Source organism: Drosophila subobscura, chromosome J (genome assembly GCF_008121235.1).
Source record: "Drosophila subobscura isolate 14011-0131.10 chromosome J, UCBerk_Dsub_1.0, whole genome shotgun sequence".
Taxonomy (NCBI): domain Eukaryota; kingdom Metazoa; phylum Arthropoda; class Insecta; order Diptera; family Drosophilidae; genus Drosophila; species Drosophila subobscura.
Window position 1 is genome coordinate 5,746,502 of NC_048532.1, and position 16,342 is coordinate 5,762,843.

Sequence of the window (16,342 nt, forward strand, 5' to 3'; positions counted from 1 at the left end):
TCAACTCTGAGCATGCCGTTGGGTAGCAATAAAATACTCCCTGCTATGAAACTTGGCGCAAGTTTTCAAACTCGAAAATTTGGATAACAACAATTTCTTGTACAGAAACAATTGTAGAAAGTTTATTGGGCACATTTTACTCAAAGCTATTCGATTTCTTTAACCTCTTCAAGTTGCTCTAGAGCGCTGTCTAGTATTTCCTGACGCTCCGCTAGCAGTTGCTGCATTTCCGGTTCATGTTGCATAATATTTCCAATCTCCGCCAGCAGCTCCGATGCCCGTTTGAGTTTCTCTTCGCATTCCAGTGGCTCTTCAGAGCGCAGTGCCTGTGCTACGAGAGCCTCCTCCAGGTCTATCAGCAAATTGCCGCGAAAGATGCTCCAGCCGCCATCGAAAATGTTGGCCAACTTTAGGAGCTCCTCGCAGAGCTCAACCTTGCGATTTAGCGACTCCTCGCTGAGTTCTGTGGGGGACTCACTGTCGGGTTAATACTATACTCAAACCCACTCCCCCTCTGCTTACCATCCATGGCGAATCCTGGCGCATTTCCATACAGCTGCGTGAGCGCATATTTGGCCTGCAGCACGTGGGTGTTGGTCTCATGGAGCTCCACCCGATGGCGGTAGATGAAATCCTCAAAGTCCGTGGGGCTGGTCTTGTCCAGCGCCTCAATCTCCTGCTGCAGCTTGGCATCCGAGAGCAGCACCTCCTTGGCGGAACGCTTCACGGGGCACAGTTGGCACTTCCAGTTGGCCGAGTTCTGGAGCGGATTCACAGAGATGATCTGTGGGGCATAAATACGTTAAGACAGATCTTCATCTTCCCCTTCTGTCCGCCCACTCACCTTTCCCGCCTTGCACTTGACACAGGTCTGGGCACCCGCAAAGCTGCCCAACTCTGTGGGATCCTGGCACCTGGCACACGCACAATCGAAGCACTTGGCCTGCCGCAGATGCAGCCGCCGCTGAATGGTGCTCCTCAGCGGCTGAGTGTAGGAAATGCTCAGGATCTCGCCCTTGGCAATGGGCCGCTTGGCCAGAAATCGAATGTTCAGGTCATTGTCGAAGCGGTGCCGCATGTTGGGTGCACAGTCGTGGGAGATCATGGCCGCCCCTGGATAGAGAGCTCTCACCTTGCGCCGCTCGCGGGGCTGTCGCAGCTCGAAGGTGTTGGTGTCCAGGATGGCGGCAATGCGCAGGATGTCCATCTCCGACCAGTCGCGCATGCCCAGAATGGTTTTGATGAACGTTATCAGATTGGCACGCAGCACTTGGTACAGCGGCGTCTCCAGGCGCTCCTGCAGGTGATCCTCCAGGGCGGAGAGGCGAGCAAAGCCTTCGGGATCGCTGCTCTTCAGCTGCATGCAGCGCAGCAGCATAATCACACAGTACGCGGACTCCTTGCGCTCCTCCTCGCCGGGCGTGTAGTTGATCTTGGACTGAAAGTGGCTGCCGGACATGAGCTGGCACTCGGCTCGATGGTGGGGCGACTCCTCGCACTCCTTGCCGCACAGGGGCCAGCTGCAGTGGCTGCATTTGTAGTAGTTGCTGCGCGGCTTTGCCGGCGCCAGCAGATTGCGATGACAGCCCAGACAGATGGGCGCCGAGGCTACCTTGGGGCCTAGTAGGAGAGGAGCCTCCTTGAGGATCTCCTCGCCAATCTTGACATCTCTGGTGGCGCGCAGATGCCGGCCCAGTGTCTCATTGGCGGCCACCTCGTAGCACTTGCACTCGCGCTTGTGGCCCTGCTTCCAGTGCTCCTTCTGGTGTTCCCGACTGCAGTAGACCACGCTCCGGCAGGCGGCACACAGCTGCGAGGCTCTCGCCTGGCACAGCGCACAGGAAGTCAGCGACGAGGACATTTACTTTATTGTTTTCCTTCACTAATCTTTGGGAAATCTTCCCCTGGTCGCCGTCTGTTTGCGTAATGCGCAACGTTTGAAAATTCACTGAAATTGCCACATTTTCTAGTGTTCTGTTTTCGGACTCTACTCGCGTTCTATCTGCCCGTCTGCGAGAAAATATATTTTCTTTTGTGTCTCCGCGATGCCAAAATAAATCCAATCCAATGGGACGCTCGAGAGATTGACTCTCCGGTCTCCAATCTCTCTCTCCGATCTCCGAATCTCTCTTGTCACATGGCGCACGACGATTTAAATTTAGATCCCATCTCTGTGTCGTTTATTGCAGAGCCAAGACAATGTCCAATTTGTTCCGTCGGGCAGCAGCATTATTAATGTTTTGGTTTGGCTAGCAGATGATCTTTCTCTGCGTATCAGTTAGCTTTCGAGGGTCTAGCGCTCTTGGGCAATCAGAGTTTGTAGCAGTTAGTGTTTGTTTCGATGCTGAATATACGTTTTTGTGAGGTTTATTAAGCTCATCTTTTGACATCTCTTTTAAGGGGTTTGTTAATATAATTAAAATAAGCTAACATCTTTATCTTTCAGTTGGCAAACAAAATTGGCGACTTTCCATCATTATCCCAGAATTCTCCTTAAGAAATTCCCCTGCCCCTAGTTCCAGAAGAAAAAACGATGAATAATTCCATTTTAGCAATTCAATAATTTATTTAGTATCTTCTCATTATGTGTAATGTTTAATGTTTAATTGGAAATCAGTCTTTTTTATTTAAATAAGAGTTAAATGCATTTTGTTTTTGTGCTTCTTTCATTTCATTTCTTTTGATTTGATTGAATTGGATTGATTATTAGATTGGTTGATTGATGATGGGTAGAATAAACAAATTACAAAAATAATAATTGAACTAGAATTGTTTTGTTTTTTGTTTCTGTTTTTGTTTAGTTGCATTGTTGCTTGTCTTGTTGGCGGTTAGTGTTAGAAACTAATTCTAGTAGTGTTTAAAATAAATTGGCTTCGAAAAAAACATAAATATACACGATATCTCGGTAGATAACTTAAAACTCGCATAAGGAGTCCTCCTCGCCTGCTCCTTTCTATACACCTAAAAAGCGTTGCATAAAATTTCATATTATAGACAACAATTTCAATTAATTTAATAATTTTCACTAAACAATAGAGTCATTTTCCACACATTTCTGTACTTTTTTTGTAGTTTTAGTTGTAGTTTTTTTTTGTCAGCAACACAAAATGCTTGGGCGCAACATGCTGCCAGCGCGCTTTGATACGTGATATGTGTGTTGCTGCAACATGTTGCTAGGTCGATTAGCGTAGCAAAAAGCGGTGATTCGAATGTTGCCAAGGAAAAAAGGCGCATTTTAATTTTGGTTTTTTGCATAAGCTATAGAAAGGCTTTATACGATATACGATACCCATATAGACTGGTGATTCGAATATTTTCTTGGGCTGATAAATGCTAACTTTAAATTACAATTGGCGCTACTTATTAGTCCATTTGGACCGAAAAACATAAGCAACATGCAAATAGTTTATAGTTTCATTCGTTCTAGTTGTGGGTTTTAGGGGGTAGGTATCCTTCACACTTCACACATCCTGCTGCTCCTTGAAGTGATGGTAGTGATGGTGAATGTGCTCGTGCACATAGCGATGAATCATCGAGCTGGAGGCACTGGTGTCCAGCTCCACCTCTTGGTGCGAATCATCCTCGTCTGCCTCCAGGGCCTTGCCACCCTCGGTGACGGCTTCGGCCACTGCCTCGCCCACATCGTCATTCAGATCGATGAGGGTGTCGGTGCTGACGACCTTGCTGGGTGTGCTGGTCAGCGGTGGGCTGGCCGGCAGATCCTCCTCCTCGCTGGCCAGCAGATGGGCGCACTCCAAGGCATCGCCAAAGATCTTCGAGCCCGTCGAACTAGAGCTCGAGGTGGGTGGACGCTGCTGCTGTTGCTCCCGCTGCTGCTCTGGTAGAGATTCCTCCTTGGGTTTAAGTGGCTGCTGCTGCTGCTGCAGTTGGCTCTGCTGCTGCTGATGCTGCTGCTGATGCTGCTGCTGATGCTGCTGCTTGTGGCGATGCCTGCGCTGCTCCCGCTCCTTCTGCTGCAGCTGTTCGCTCAGCTTGGCATAGATGAGATTGCCGTAGTTTTTGTAGTCCTTGCTGGACCGTTGCTGTTGCTGCTGTTGCTGTTGCTGCTCCAGTCGCTGGTAGCCTTGCAGCAGACTCTTTTGATTGTGACTCTTCTTGGGTATGGGCTGCACTGTGGCCACATTGCTGGGCGTCGTCGTCGTCGTCGTCGTCGGTGGTGGCGAGTGGGCGGCCGAGCCGCCGCCACAGATTGTGGCATGAAGGAACGAGTCGTAGCCACAGAGATTTAGCTTGTTGTGGGCACTGTTGTGACTGTGCTGGGCTGCCAGCACGGCCGGATTAATGGCCAACTGTTGATGGTAGATGGGTATGTGCGGTTGGGGGTGGTCGTGATGATGACCTGCTCCCCCCTGCTCGATGGCCGCCTGTGCCTGGGCCTGTGCCTGTGCCTGTGCTGCTGACGCCGCCGGAATGTTGCAGGTGGCTGCTGCCGGATGGCTGCAAGTTGGACTGCAGCTGACCGGAGACTGGGCGGCAGGACTGTGGTTGGCAATTAGTGTTGGAATTTTCGATCCCGTACTGGAGCGTTGGCGTAGCTGTTGTTGTTGTTGTTGTTGTGCTGCCGGTTGCCGTATGGGACTCACATTGGCTTGGGGTTTTCTATGGAAAAACAGGAAAAAAGAGGAGACAAATATGAACATCAATTAGTGGCTGATTGCATTGGGCAAGGGTTCTTATTTGTCTGGGATTTATGGCTGGTTTAGTGTTTCAATTAGGGAGTCGTGTGGGGAATTGGGTCGCCAAACAAAAGAAAAGCAAATGAGTTATGATTCAGGATAATCGCATGGTGGCATTCGGGGCGGTGTATTTGGCTTACCCATTCAACTGAAAACACAGACGATTCTTCTCCATGCTCTCCCGGATGATGCTAATCAAATCGTTGCGATTCAGCGCCGATTTCCAGCACTCGGCGGACTTGCGCTGCTGCTGCTGCTGATGATGGGATTGGGTTTGGGACTGATGATGACGTGGCTGACGCAGCTGCACTCCGTCCAGCATTAGCTCACCACCACTGGGCGGTGGTGGCGACACCGAGGCGCTCTTATTTGCCGCTTGTGGCTGCTGCGACTGTGGCAAGTGGCGTTGCTGCCAATCATTGCCCACCGAGAGGCTGCGCTGTCGCGTCTCCATGCAGTGATCCTGGTACTGTTTTGTGGTTCAATTTGTGGTTGATTGGTTGGTGGGTTAACAAAAAGGAAAAAAAGCAAACAAAATTAAATTATAATTGCGAAAAATCAAACAGCAACAACAAAAATGCAACAGCAAAACAAAGCAAAATAACAAAAACAAAAGGCGACTTTTGGTGGGGACTTACAGGGGAGGAGGAAGGGTCGTTGTGGCCAGGAAAATTGTGTTAACCATTTCCTAGTCACATTCCGTGTGTGTGTTTTTGTTTTTGTCATAATTTGTTTTGTCTTTGTTACCTTGTGCCTACCTTTTGTTTGCGCGCCCGCCGCAACATCTTCACGCGCTGAGTGGCCTGCTTCATGTAGATGTCCTGCTGCCGCTGATGATGCGACTGGCGATGCGAAGGACAATCGGCCACATCGTTACTTGGCTGCTGTGGCTGCTGCTCCTGTTTGAGATTCAGCATATTCTCGTAGGTATTGTCCGGCGTTTGCTGGAGCTCCGCGGCAGCTCCGACACAGCACTGTTCCACTTTCGAGCTGCTCTTCTGCTGGTATCTGCCATGATGATGATGGTGATGGCTCTTGCTGCCTCCAGCGCCCTTGGTGCCGCCACTCCCACTTGGCTGCTGGTCGGCGCGGTCTGCGGATGCAGCCAGTGCATCCTTCTCCTTGTCGCTGTTGCTGTCATCGTCCTCGTCATCGGACTTAATCAGTTTGCGCGGTCGATACCGATGCTGACGGCGTGTGCCGGCGGATGTCGTTAGCGCTCCTCCGCCACTGCCGCCGTTCACTTGTTTCGCCATCGCAGCTGCCAGTCCCATGGGCAACTTCTTCAGTTTGTTGTTGTTGCTGCTGCTATTGTTGTTGTTGTTGCCGCCGCCGAATGCTGCCGCAGGCAGGGGCTGTTGTGCGGATTTCGATTTACCCTCGGGACTGACGGTGAGGCGCACATTGATTGTCTTGCTGCCGCAGTGGGGCACCACCACGGACTTGCCAATGGACTCGTATATGGTGTACACAATGCCCACGATGTCATCCTTTGTTATCTTGCCATGATGCCCATCCAGATCGTAGAACGTGAACGAGAATTGCAACGGCTGCGAGGACTTGCCACCCTCAACGGATACGTCGCAGGTGAATTCCTGTTTTGACGGCAACAAAAAACGAGAAAATAAAAGTTGGATTTGTATGAGTACGTGGATAGATTGGTATTGATTGGAGGGCAGCACCCGTATAGGACTAGGTAATGACATAAAACATAAATCTATGAATAACCAAAGGGCTGTATATTTAAATTATATTTTCAAAAATTCTCCATATCCTCTCGCACCTTTGGCTTGGTGCCAAAAACTTTTCCAACAAATTCCCTAACTACAACACAATTTTTTTGCAACAATTTTTCGAGCATTTTGCTAATAAACTTTGCAACATTACGACTCCTGCCTCATCCAATTTAAGGTACACTACATGGGTTCTGCTCTGTTTTGTTTGTTTTTCTTCGTGTAGTTGCAACTTGTTGTGTAGCAAGAAGCGAAATGTATGCCACAACCGCAGCAGCAGCAGCAGCAGCAGCAGCAGCCATGTGCCACATAAAAAACAACAATTAGCAGCAACACAGAAGACCACCGAAACCAGTCGAAAATTGTGGCCATAACTTGACTAAATATTTAATTTGCTTGCCAACACAGGCACTGGCAGCAGCTGATGGGAGGGGTTGGGTTAGGTTGGGGGGACCCATTACCATTGATAAAGTGCTAACCCAAAACACAGCAGCATCCAACAGTTTCCACTGCTCCTGCTGCTCCTCCCTGACTTCTGCCTCATGCCTGCTACTCTCATCTCGTTTCGTTTCGTCGTATAAATAAATATAATTTCCTTTTGGCTCTTGCTGTCTGCTGGCTGCTACTCTCTCTGTCGGCTTGTAGTAGATTTTTAATTGCCTCTGAGTGCTTTTCGTGTTTTGTTGCTTTGCTTTTAATGGTTTTTATTGAATTTTAATGTTTTGATATTTTTTTGGCACAGAATAACAAGAGAAAAAGAGTAGAAGTAGTCTCTCCGTAGGAGGAGCAGGAGAATGTTCATCCTCAGTGGGTGGTAATTGAAAATTGCCGGCGCCCTTGTGTTAATGAAATACTTTTTTTCCCTCCTGCTCCTCCTCTACTGATATTTGGCGGGGTGGAACAACAAAATGAAGCTGTACCAGCCAGCCATTGAAATTTTAATTAAAAGCACATTGAATTGTTGAGTTTATGTGGGCGATGTGCGTTGTGGCCCAGTGGGCCATGAGTTATGGCCAATAGCGCGGAGAGAGGGTGTGGGGGGCATAACAGCATGCGAGTGGATTAAACTTGACCAAAACAACAAGCCAGCCAACACCTAGCCGGAGGGGGCACGGGGTCAGAGGCCAACAAATGGAAAACCAAACATCATTTCATTTATCATGATGTATTTATAAGCAGACGATTGTTGGAAGTAAAGAGCTTATTTCAAAGCAGTACAATTAATACACTTCCTTGCTGCATAATTTTCTAATATTCAGAGAATCAGAAGCCTGATTTCAATTTAAATAGTTTTAAATATTTATGCCATTAGTCTCGTATTTTCTACGGGAGTACAAATGTCATTATGGAAGCTTTTTTCACTCAAATATTGGCAAATAAATGATTCATTTTTTATCAGAATATATTTTACAAATGAAACAAATATTTGAATATTTCAATTAAATATTTTTCCGTTTAGATGTTTTTTATTCATATTAATTATTATCCCTAACGAAAACTAGTTTTAGCACAATTTTAAATTTAAATCAAAGTTAACTGTATTTAATTGCAATGTTTTTTACTTAAAAGTCGAATATTTAATTGAAATTTAAATTTGTTGATTTTCTCTACGCTATTTTTACTCTCAGTGAAGCTGCAGCTAGCCCTTTCCCAAATAATACCCAAAGAGCAATTCCCTTTTGCGTTTTTAGTGTATAGAGATGAAGTGCTCTATAAATATATTTTTGGGTTATGAAACAACGATGGGAATAATCCATAAATTCCGCCATTAATTGAATGGAGAATTGAAATTCAAAATGGGACTGTAAAAATAAATGTTTATGGGTTTGGATACTTGACTTTGCCCTGGCAATTAAATATCTAATAAGCTTATCAAGTTATGGGGCTGATGGACTGATGGACTCACCTCCAAGCGGATGCGTTCCTCCTTGTGGTGGTGCAAGTGCCGCGAATGTTGCTGCTGCTGTTGGGCTGAGGGCTGGGCCGCTGCTGACGCTGCTGCCGCATCGACCACATCCTCATCGACGCCTGTCGGCACCGTCTGCTGTTGCACATTTGCATATTTGCCATGCTTGCCCCCGGCGCTGCTGCTGCTGATGCGCAAATGCTTTGTGTGGCTGCCACTGCTGCTCATGTCCTGCGGCAGCTGCATGGGATGCTGATGGTGGTGCCTGCTGGCATGGGTATGGGGCAGCGCCTGGTGATGCTGGTGCCCCTGCTGCTGCAGCTGCTTGTGTCCAGCCGTGCCGGAGGCATTGCCCGGCGGTGTGGTGATTATATTAACCACCGGCGATCGCAGTTGTATATTATTGTCACGTTCACTGACCAGCAGCAGGTCGGGCGGGGCGCTGCACGAGGAGGAGGCACGCACCTGGTGATACATCAGCTCCTCGGAGTCTGTGGTGCATTCCTGGACTGCAAAGACAAAGCAAGAAGACAGATGGAGGGGAGGGTTAAAAGGATACTTTTAATTAAAATGCAAAGTGGCATGAAATTGGCGGCATCAAAACAGTGCCACCTCATCCCCATTCCCCAAGCCCATTCCCCTTTGGCGCTATCTAATCCCCCACAGAAAGCCGCCAGACTCCTCCCCATCCCTGCCTTGCCTGCTTTTGGCGCCTTTGAGTTGGCTGCTTTTCGTTGGCGGCTTTTGCAATTTATTTGCAATTTGCACAAAGCGCATTACAGCAACAACAGTCGCACAAAAAAGTTTATGCCCCAACGCCAACACAAAGCGATGGCGACCAGGCGACCAGGCGGCCAATGCCTTTGCCTTTGCCTTTCCCCGGCACTGGCACTGGGCCCCCGCTGCAGTCTGGCCCCCTCGAGACACTTGAAAGGCGAACGCTCGGAGAGCATTCCTAATTAATGACGTCGTCGGCGGCGGCGGCAGTCAAAGTTTTCTTTTCTTTTCTGTGCTTTTTTTTGTTTTCTTTCATTTTTAATTGAAATGGCTACAGTATTATCTGGCTGGGCTGTGGCTGCGGCTGGGCTGGGCCAACAGATGAGCAGTCTGCCGGGTCTACGATCTCATTCATTACTCATACGACGCGTGAACCGCAGCAAAGTGGGTGAGCAAAATAACCAACGAACAAAGTTGGACAGTTTTGAGCGCATCACATAGTTATCCTTAAATATGTCTTGACTCTGCCGCTCCTTAATCCATCTCCATCACCTGCCATTTTCATAATTTTTAAACTTCAAAGAACGAAGCGAACCCTCAACCACTTGACACAGAAATCCCAGCAGCAAACCCAAAGCCACACCCACACCCCATAGCCACCCAATTCACAGTAAATTACATCTCTTGTTCCTTGGGCGGGAAGCACCGCACCACTATTCGCGGCCATTGTGTTTCGCTGCTGTATTTTAATTAATTAGCGCGCTTAAAAAACAGAAGAAGAAAAAAACACAGGACTAAAGAGAATTTCCACTTGTCGCCTTTGCCCCGTTCTTTAGTTGCTGCTGACCTAAATTTGTGGTTTAGCTTTCTGTGCTCTCATTTCTCATTTTTTCCCGCATTTCGCATTTTCGCATTCCGCTTTTCATTTCTCATTTGGAGAGCTGCGTCCTTGCCCGGCACTGTGCCAGGACATGGCTTTTAATTGCATGAACATTATGCAAGCAAAGCAAGTCCCAAGTTTCCATTTTGTGTAATTTTCTTCTTTCTGTTTTCTGTTTTTGTTCTTGTTTTTCCCCTCCAACGCCAGGGGATTGCGCCAAAAGAGTTGCCGCCTTTGCCGTCTGCCTGCTGCCTGCTGCTGAGGTGGCGACAATTGAAGACAATTAGCCAAAGTGCCAGGGAAATGAGCTGGTTGCCGAGACCTGGGCCAAGTCCCTGTAATTGTTTGCACTGCGGCAGTGCGTTAGAAGTGTCCAAGGGTGGCGGGGCGAGTGTTGACCCAGTTAACACTTGACAAACTAGAATTGTAGGCTGCTGTCTGTCTGCCACTTGCTAGTGGGTTTCCTTGAAGAGGAAAGAAGTCTTCCCTATGCTGTCCACTCAAAAGTGCCACCTGCTTTCTACGCGTTTGATTTTCTTGTAAATTTGTTGTAAATGTTTGTGTGTTTTATTACGCACAATTTATAACATTTTTTGGTGTACAATTTATGCGCATTTTTGATTTTGCACCATAAAACCCAGTGCCCAAACCACAACACAAAAGTTCATTAATTAATTATGCAAATCTTTGGATGGACAAACTTTGTGTTATCTACAGCATCAGGCGGGGTTTGGACTACAATATGGATTTGATAATACACCAAAAATTACACAAAGATAAATGAAGACGCAGAGATAAATAGATACATAGATAAAACATCCCCAAAATCGTAGATATGTTAATCAACAGGGCCCACAACACGTCCCAACGCGGCTCTCACTCTACACTGAAGCGACTTTAATTGAGACCAAAACTGAAACCAAGATCAAAAACCACGTTCAGAGACGAGGCAACCAACATTACTCATTCGCCACGTAGGCTGGTTTATATTCAATTTGTTGTTCGTTGTTGCTGTTGCTGTTGCTGTCGTTGTTGTGCTTTTCTTTTGATAGATAAGCCGCCAGCCGTGACGTTCCATTTATCATAGAAAATTCATGAAGCTGCGTCCACATTTCGACATGGCCTTTGTGAACTCTCCAGCCCAGGTGAGAGCCCTTGGAGCTTGGCCTCGGCCTCTCAGTCTCTTCTCTTCTCATCTCGTCTCTCATCTCATCTCGTGGTTGGGCAATGCTGCTGCCCCGCGTGTCTATTGCGGTCGTCATAGCCATAGGGATTGAGGAGATGCGTGGTCCGTGCGGCTTGATGGGGCTAATCATTTTCATTTCCATTTTCTTGGCACTGCCCCGCCCTGTGCCAGGCCCTGCCTTGAGCACACATTACGCAAATGTACAAATTCAATTCATTTTGGCCCCCGTAGGCTTTGGGGCTTCAGTAACTGGGGTCTGCCGGCCCTGTCGTATGCAGCACTGATGGACAATGGATTATTCTTATTTTCTGAGCCTTTTCTTGATTTTTTAGAGTTTAATTTGCTTGCTGAAGTTTTTTTTATACATTTAAACTGACTTTTAATATTTTTTAGGTTTCAAAATAATCAATTTTTGATATTTTATCGAACCCAATGGCCAAGCCAGTTGGTTTCCTTTTACAATTGCAAATCATTTTTTTTTTTGTAGGTCATCGTTGAGTCGTGCATGCCCCCAGGGCCTCTCGGGGAGCTGTGGCCCCCGGCTGTCCGACCATTCTGGCCATTCTCCTTTCAATTTGTGCCTTTACAATGCGCATACATTCATGTCCATGTGTATGTACGAGTGTGTATCTGTATCTGTATCTGTTGCTGTTTGGAGTGGCTTAGGCCAAAGTTAATTTGCAAGGCGGCATGTTTCATATCAGACGCCAAAATGCTTTCTTGATGACTCAACAACAACAAGAGCAACAACAAAATAAAACAAGTTGATTCCCATTGTGTGTCGGGTCGGCCACTTGAGAGCAAAACATGTTCTTTTGGTTTATCTTGGCGCCACGATTGTCGGCAAAGGCCGTGCGCGGTATTTGCTCAAAAAGCAGAGAAAAAACGAATGCTGAAAGAAACACAAAGGCGATAATTAAACGCAAAACAAAGCGGCCAAGAACAGAGAGAGGCAAAGGCAGAGAATCTGGCAACCTGAGATCCCAGGCCCATCAACTGGTCGAACTTTAATTAGAAAAAAAACAAAGGTGTAACCAGCACCCGACCGCGGGGTTGGAGGGGTGTGGGTAAAGTTGAATGAAGAAGTGCATCAAAGTGACGGCAGACCAAAGAGCTAATAAGTGCGAGACAGTTGGACAGTTTGGAAAACTTTAACCACGGAAAGAGAGAGAGAGGCAAGGCAGCAACTATTTATTAGACAGATGATGTGCCAACCCAGGGCCAGGCCAGCAAAAGATATAAACCAAAGATAAAAACTTCATAATTGCGTTTATGTGTGGCCTAAGACTCTGGACTGGCTCGTGGAAAAGAAAACCGAAAAAAACAAAAAGTTGTTGCTGGGCAGATATCTCGTATCTCGTCTCTCGTATCTGGCATGTAAGTGTTAATGAAGTTAAGTGTTTTTGACGCGAACGACCAGCAATAACAAAAGCAACAAACAATTAATGAGCAAGTCGCATAGCCACAGAGCCACAGCCAGCCATCAGAGCAGCACACAAAAAATGTTCGGCCCTCTATGATAAAGATCAACACATGCCAAAAACAACAAAAAGAAAAGAAAAAGCCATGCCAGAAAAAGTTGTGAGAGAAAAGGCAAAGGCACAAGGCCCTGCCCTAATGGTTTGGGAAGTTTATCTAAGAAATGCCAAAAGTTAAGCAACTTTACAGCTGCTGCCAAGAAGTTCAAGCTGAATGAAGTAAATTACAAACCGACTTGGATCTAAGTTAGTTAGAGTCTTGCTAGCTTTAAAGAGAAACTAAGGCATCAACTAACGTTCCATTCACTTTGCTTTTAGTTCAATTGCACTTGGACATAATCCCTCGCCGCCTGATCGTAGACCGAGCACAGACCGAACGGACCGAACCCCGGGAGTCATCAAGTGCCTTCCAATTAGTGTTGTTTTTTGTTTTTTATATACCTTTATATTTGTGTGCGGATAGTTTTTTATTTTTTCCGACACTTGACTTCAATTTACAACCACAATTTGGCATGGCACTTATCGATTGGTTTGCCGGCAAAAATCAAACGAGTCACAAAACAAAAACAAAACAAAAAATATTATTTCACTATCAGCCAAAGAAATCTGCCACAATTTTTTTTGTTACCTTCCTCCCCGCTCCCGCCCAACCTACGCTCCCGCGTAGCAGAAAATCTTATCAGGAGGCATGGGGAATGCTTGCTAAATACCAGTAGCAATTATTTCGAGGGGAAGGCGCAACAGGGGAACTGCGCTGTGGTCTGGCGACTGGCGGCTGGCGGCTGGTAACGTTTAATTAAACGCCGATAATCGATGCGCCTACCCAAACAGTTACACGATGGCGAGGCGACTCCCTGCGCTCTGTGCTCCCCCCCACAGCTGGGCTTATCAGCGTCTGAAGTTCAGGGCAAGCGTCATCGTCATCATCATCATCATCGGTTGGAGCATTCGCTGCAGCGAAGTTGGAGGGGAAATCTTTAGGATGGACTCGGCACTCTATGGCCATAAGTATGCCAGCTATTGGCAGTGCTTGTCGATTGCAGTTTTTAGCCAACAACAAAACTTGAACCAAGCAACAGCGAACCGCCTCCTGGGCCGGTTGTGTCGGCGTTTTTATAACTTTTCTTTAATGTCACAAATCAAGTGAAACAAATGCCGACAACGACGTCAGACATTCAACAGATCGAGCGTGCCTTTTGTCCGATATATGTATCCATATATACATACATATGTATCTGCATCTATACAGAGTATCCAACTGAAATCCCTAACCTCTTCAGGCCGCTACTCTCGTAGCGCGTGTCGGTGTCGGTTTTTTGTTGGGGAGGCCTTCATCTCTGCCGCACACTGCCGCAGCGCAACGTGTTCGGAAAACGGGTTTTCTGGGCATAGTTTTTGTTGTAGTTGTATCTCACCATAAGCCAGAGATGGGCATGCTAAATTACATATCAGGTTGGTAAATGTTTGAGCTCAAAAAAAAAAACTCTTTTTCTCATATTTTTTTGTTGCTGTGTCTCAGTGGGTTTTAGGCTTAAAAGAAAACTGAAATAAATGTGTAAATGGCTACAGCTATTAGCTCTGCTTATTTACTTTCTATAAAAGTCACATTCCCGGAGCATAAACCCATCGATTTACATACAGTTCTATGGTTATCTTGGCCACATTTGTAAATTATGTGTGTGTGTTGGCTGTAAGTGTATGCCTCCCCTCTGTTGTTAACTTGGCTTTAAGTGTTTACCTCTGCCTCTCTCTCTCTCGTCTGTCTGTGTTTTGTCTCCTGCTGTGGTTTATTTAAGTTTTGCACCACAGACTTCGCTGCGGCTACACACAAACGGAAATTAATTACAAACAGCGCTCTTAAACTGGCCAAAACAACAGCAACAACAACAACAACAACAACTACAACAACTTTAACAACAATAATGAATGAGCGTCATAATGAACGAGGGCTGCTCTTAATGTTTGTTCTACGGCCAAGCTGCTGCTCCACGCTCTACCCACGAGAGTTCGGTTTTGCTGCTGCCTCTGCTGCTTGTGTTAGTCATTAACTTGAAGGTGTTAATTTCCCCCCTTTAAGCAAATTATTTCTGTTGCTTTTTTGCTGGCGCCAATTTTAGTTGTTGTTTTGTTGTGTGGAATTTTATCAAGCTTTTTGCTTGAATGTCGCTCGCTGGCTGTGTCGTCTCGCTGGGGTTCCCATAGCATGTGGTTGTTGTTCTCCATTCTGTTGTTTGTCAATCAAATGTCAATCAAACAATGCTCCAGTTTTCACGCTGTCATTCCACTGCCGTTGCTGGTGCCATGTAGTTGTTGGTTTTGTAATTTGATTGCTAAAGCGTAGAAGCTGCAACGAATGGTGTAAATATGCATGTACTTTGTATCTGTACATGGAGCGAGGCTGGCGACGCTCTGCCAGAACAGCCCAGACAGATGATAAGATACGAGTCACAGTAGGGTAAATGTCAGCTATGCGGCCACCCCCTACCCATTGGAATGATGCTGCGCTGCTGCCGAGGGTGGATCGATGGGGTTTGAAGAATATATTTGGTTCTGGGAACGTTTGCCGAACTTTTTTCTCACTTTGTGGTGCGAAATTCTCATGTTTTAAGCCTGCCTTCAGAATGCTTTAATTTTCCTCATCTTGCTGCTGTAAAATTCTTCGAATTCAAATGCCAGAGGCCACAAAAACTGTCACTCAGAGTCCGCAGTCTCCCGCTCTTCGTTCTTTCCACCGAATGAGACCCCTCCGAATATCAGATATCACATATGTATGCCTAGGCATTTACGTAAATTATTGTGCTGTTTTTATTGTTGTTTTTCGGTGACGTTGCCGCGTTGACTGTTGGCCCTTTTTATGGTCATGTAAAAATTGCGCGATACCCAAGCAGTTGGACAAAGTGGGGGACATAGGCGGGGAAGGGGATAATGCCCGGCGTGAGTGAGAAAAGTGAGACGACACATCTCAAGTTTTATATATTTTTTATTACAATCTTTTATGGGCACCTGCAATGCCAAAAGCGGCCGCCAACGAGAGATAAAAGATACAAATTTGTATAAATATTTCAGTTACATACAAAAAATATAAAATTTACGCACAGTGCGTGGGGAGTGGTGGGAGGAAGGGTAGGAAGGGACAGCAAAATACAGAGAGAGAGAGACAATAAAATTTTAAAAATTATGAACTTGAAGCATGCTTGGGCTGGGCTCTTACTACCCGACCATTAAAAAGCGAAAGGGAAACTGTCACATGTCTGTCTGTCTGTCTGTGACATATGCACTCGAATAGCAGACAAAAAATACTTGAAAATTATTACACCATTTTCTGTTATTATATTCCCCATTCCCCATGCCATGGCTCTGAGAAAGAGACTTCAAAAAGTCTTGAAATGTATTGTATTATAATAAGAAAAGAAACATATGTACATATGCTCGTTTACGAAGCTGAATTATTATTTTTCTTTCAACTTTTGCGCCTAATTCACACTTTGTCCTCGCACTCGCACTCGTCTGCCCATCCTCCATCCATCCATCTCCATTCCCAAAATCCATAGAACTCTCTCGCTCTCCATCTCTTTCTTGTTCCAACATTGTCATTGTCATTGTTGTTGTTGTAGCTGTTTCGTGGCTGTGTGTGAAAATTTTATGTATTGCCTTTAGCAGCATCATCAAAAAAAATACAACCAAAATGGGTACAGGGGGAGCGCTCACCCCCCATCTGCCAAACGAAGACATCAATATGAAATTT

The 16,342-nt window shown here is 46.2% G+C and overlaps 2 protein-coding genes across 4 annotated transcripts in view; both read right to left on the minus strand.

Annotated features, from left to right (window-relative positions):
• Positions 1–100: 100 nt before the first annotated feature.
• Positions 101–2,227, minus strand: LOC117894708 (SET domain-containing protein SmydA-8). Its single transcript, XM_034801889.1, has 3 exons — positions 845–2,227; positions 523–784; positions 101–463 (listed from the first exon to the last, which is right to left on the minus strand). Exons 1-3 carry the CDS (start codon positions 1,859–1,861, stop codon positions 147–149), a joined length of 1,596 nt encoding a protein of 531 aa, XP_034657780.1. The 5' UTR covers positions 1,862–2,227; the 3' UTR covers positions 101–146.
• A 542-nt stretch (positions 2,228–2,769) lies between these two features.
• LOC117894044 (protein naked cuticle) overlaps positions 2,770–16,342 on the minus strand; it is a 41,098-nt gene continuing 27,525 nt past the window's right edge. The window contains exons 2-5 of one of the 3 annotated variants that reach the window (XM_034800893.1): positions 8,337–8,845; positions 5,456–6,292; positions 4,838–5,166; positions 2,770–4,620 (exon numbers count right to left, since the gene is read on the minus strand). In XM_034800893.1, coding sequence (XP_034656784.1) covers positions 3,462–4,620; positions 4,838–5,166; positions 5,456–6,292; positions 8,337–8,845 — 2,834 coding nt within the window. In that variant the 3' untranslated portion in view covers positions 2,770–3,461. Of the gene's footprint in view, positions 4,621–4,837; positions 5,167–5,455; positions 6,293–8,336; positions 8,846–10,940; positions 10,964–16,342 lie in introns of those variants that run through there. The other 2 variants (XM_034800894.1, XM_034800895.1) reach the window with 2 other exon arrangements.

Excerpts from the sequence above, each read along its gene's own strand:
- LOC117894708 (XM_034801889.1), bottom strand. The coding sequence starts at position 1,861 with ATGTCCTCGTCGCTGACTTCCTGTGCGCTGTGCCAGGCGAGAGCCTCG. Across the intron at positions 785-844 it reads TCAAGTGCAAGGCGGGAAAG|ATCATCTCTGTGAATCCGCT; the intron begins GTGAGTGGGCGG and ends TATGCCCCACAG. Across the intron at positions 464-522 it reads GCCAGGATTCGCCATGGATG|AACTCAGCGAGGAGTCGCTA; the intron begins GTAAGCAGAGGG and ends AGTCCCCCACAG.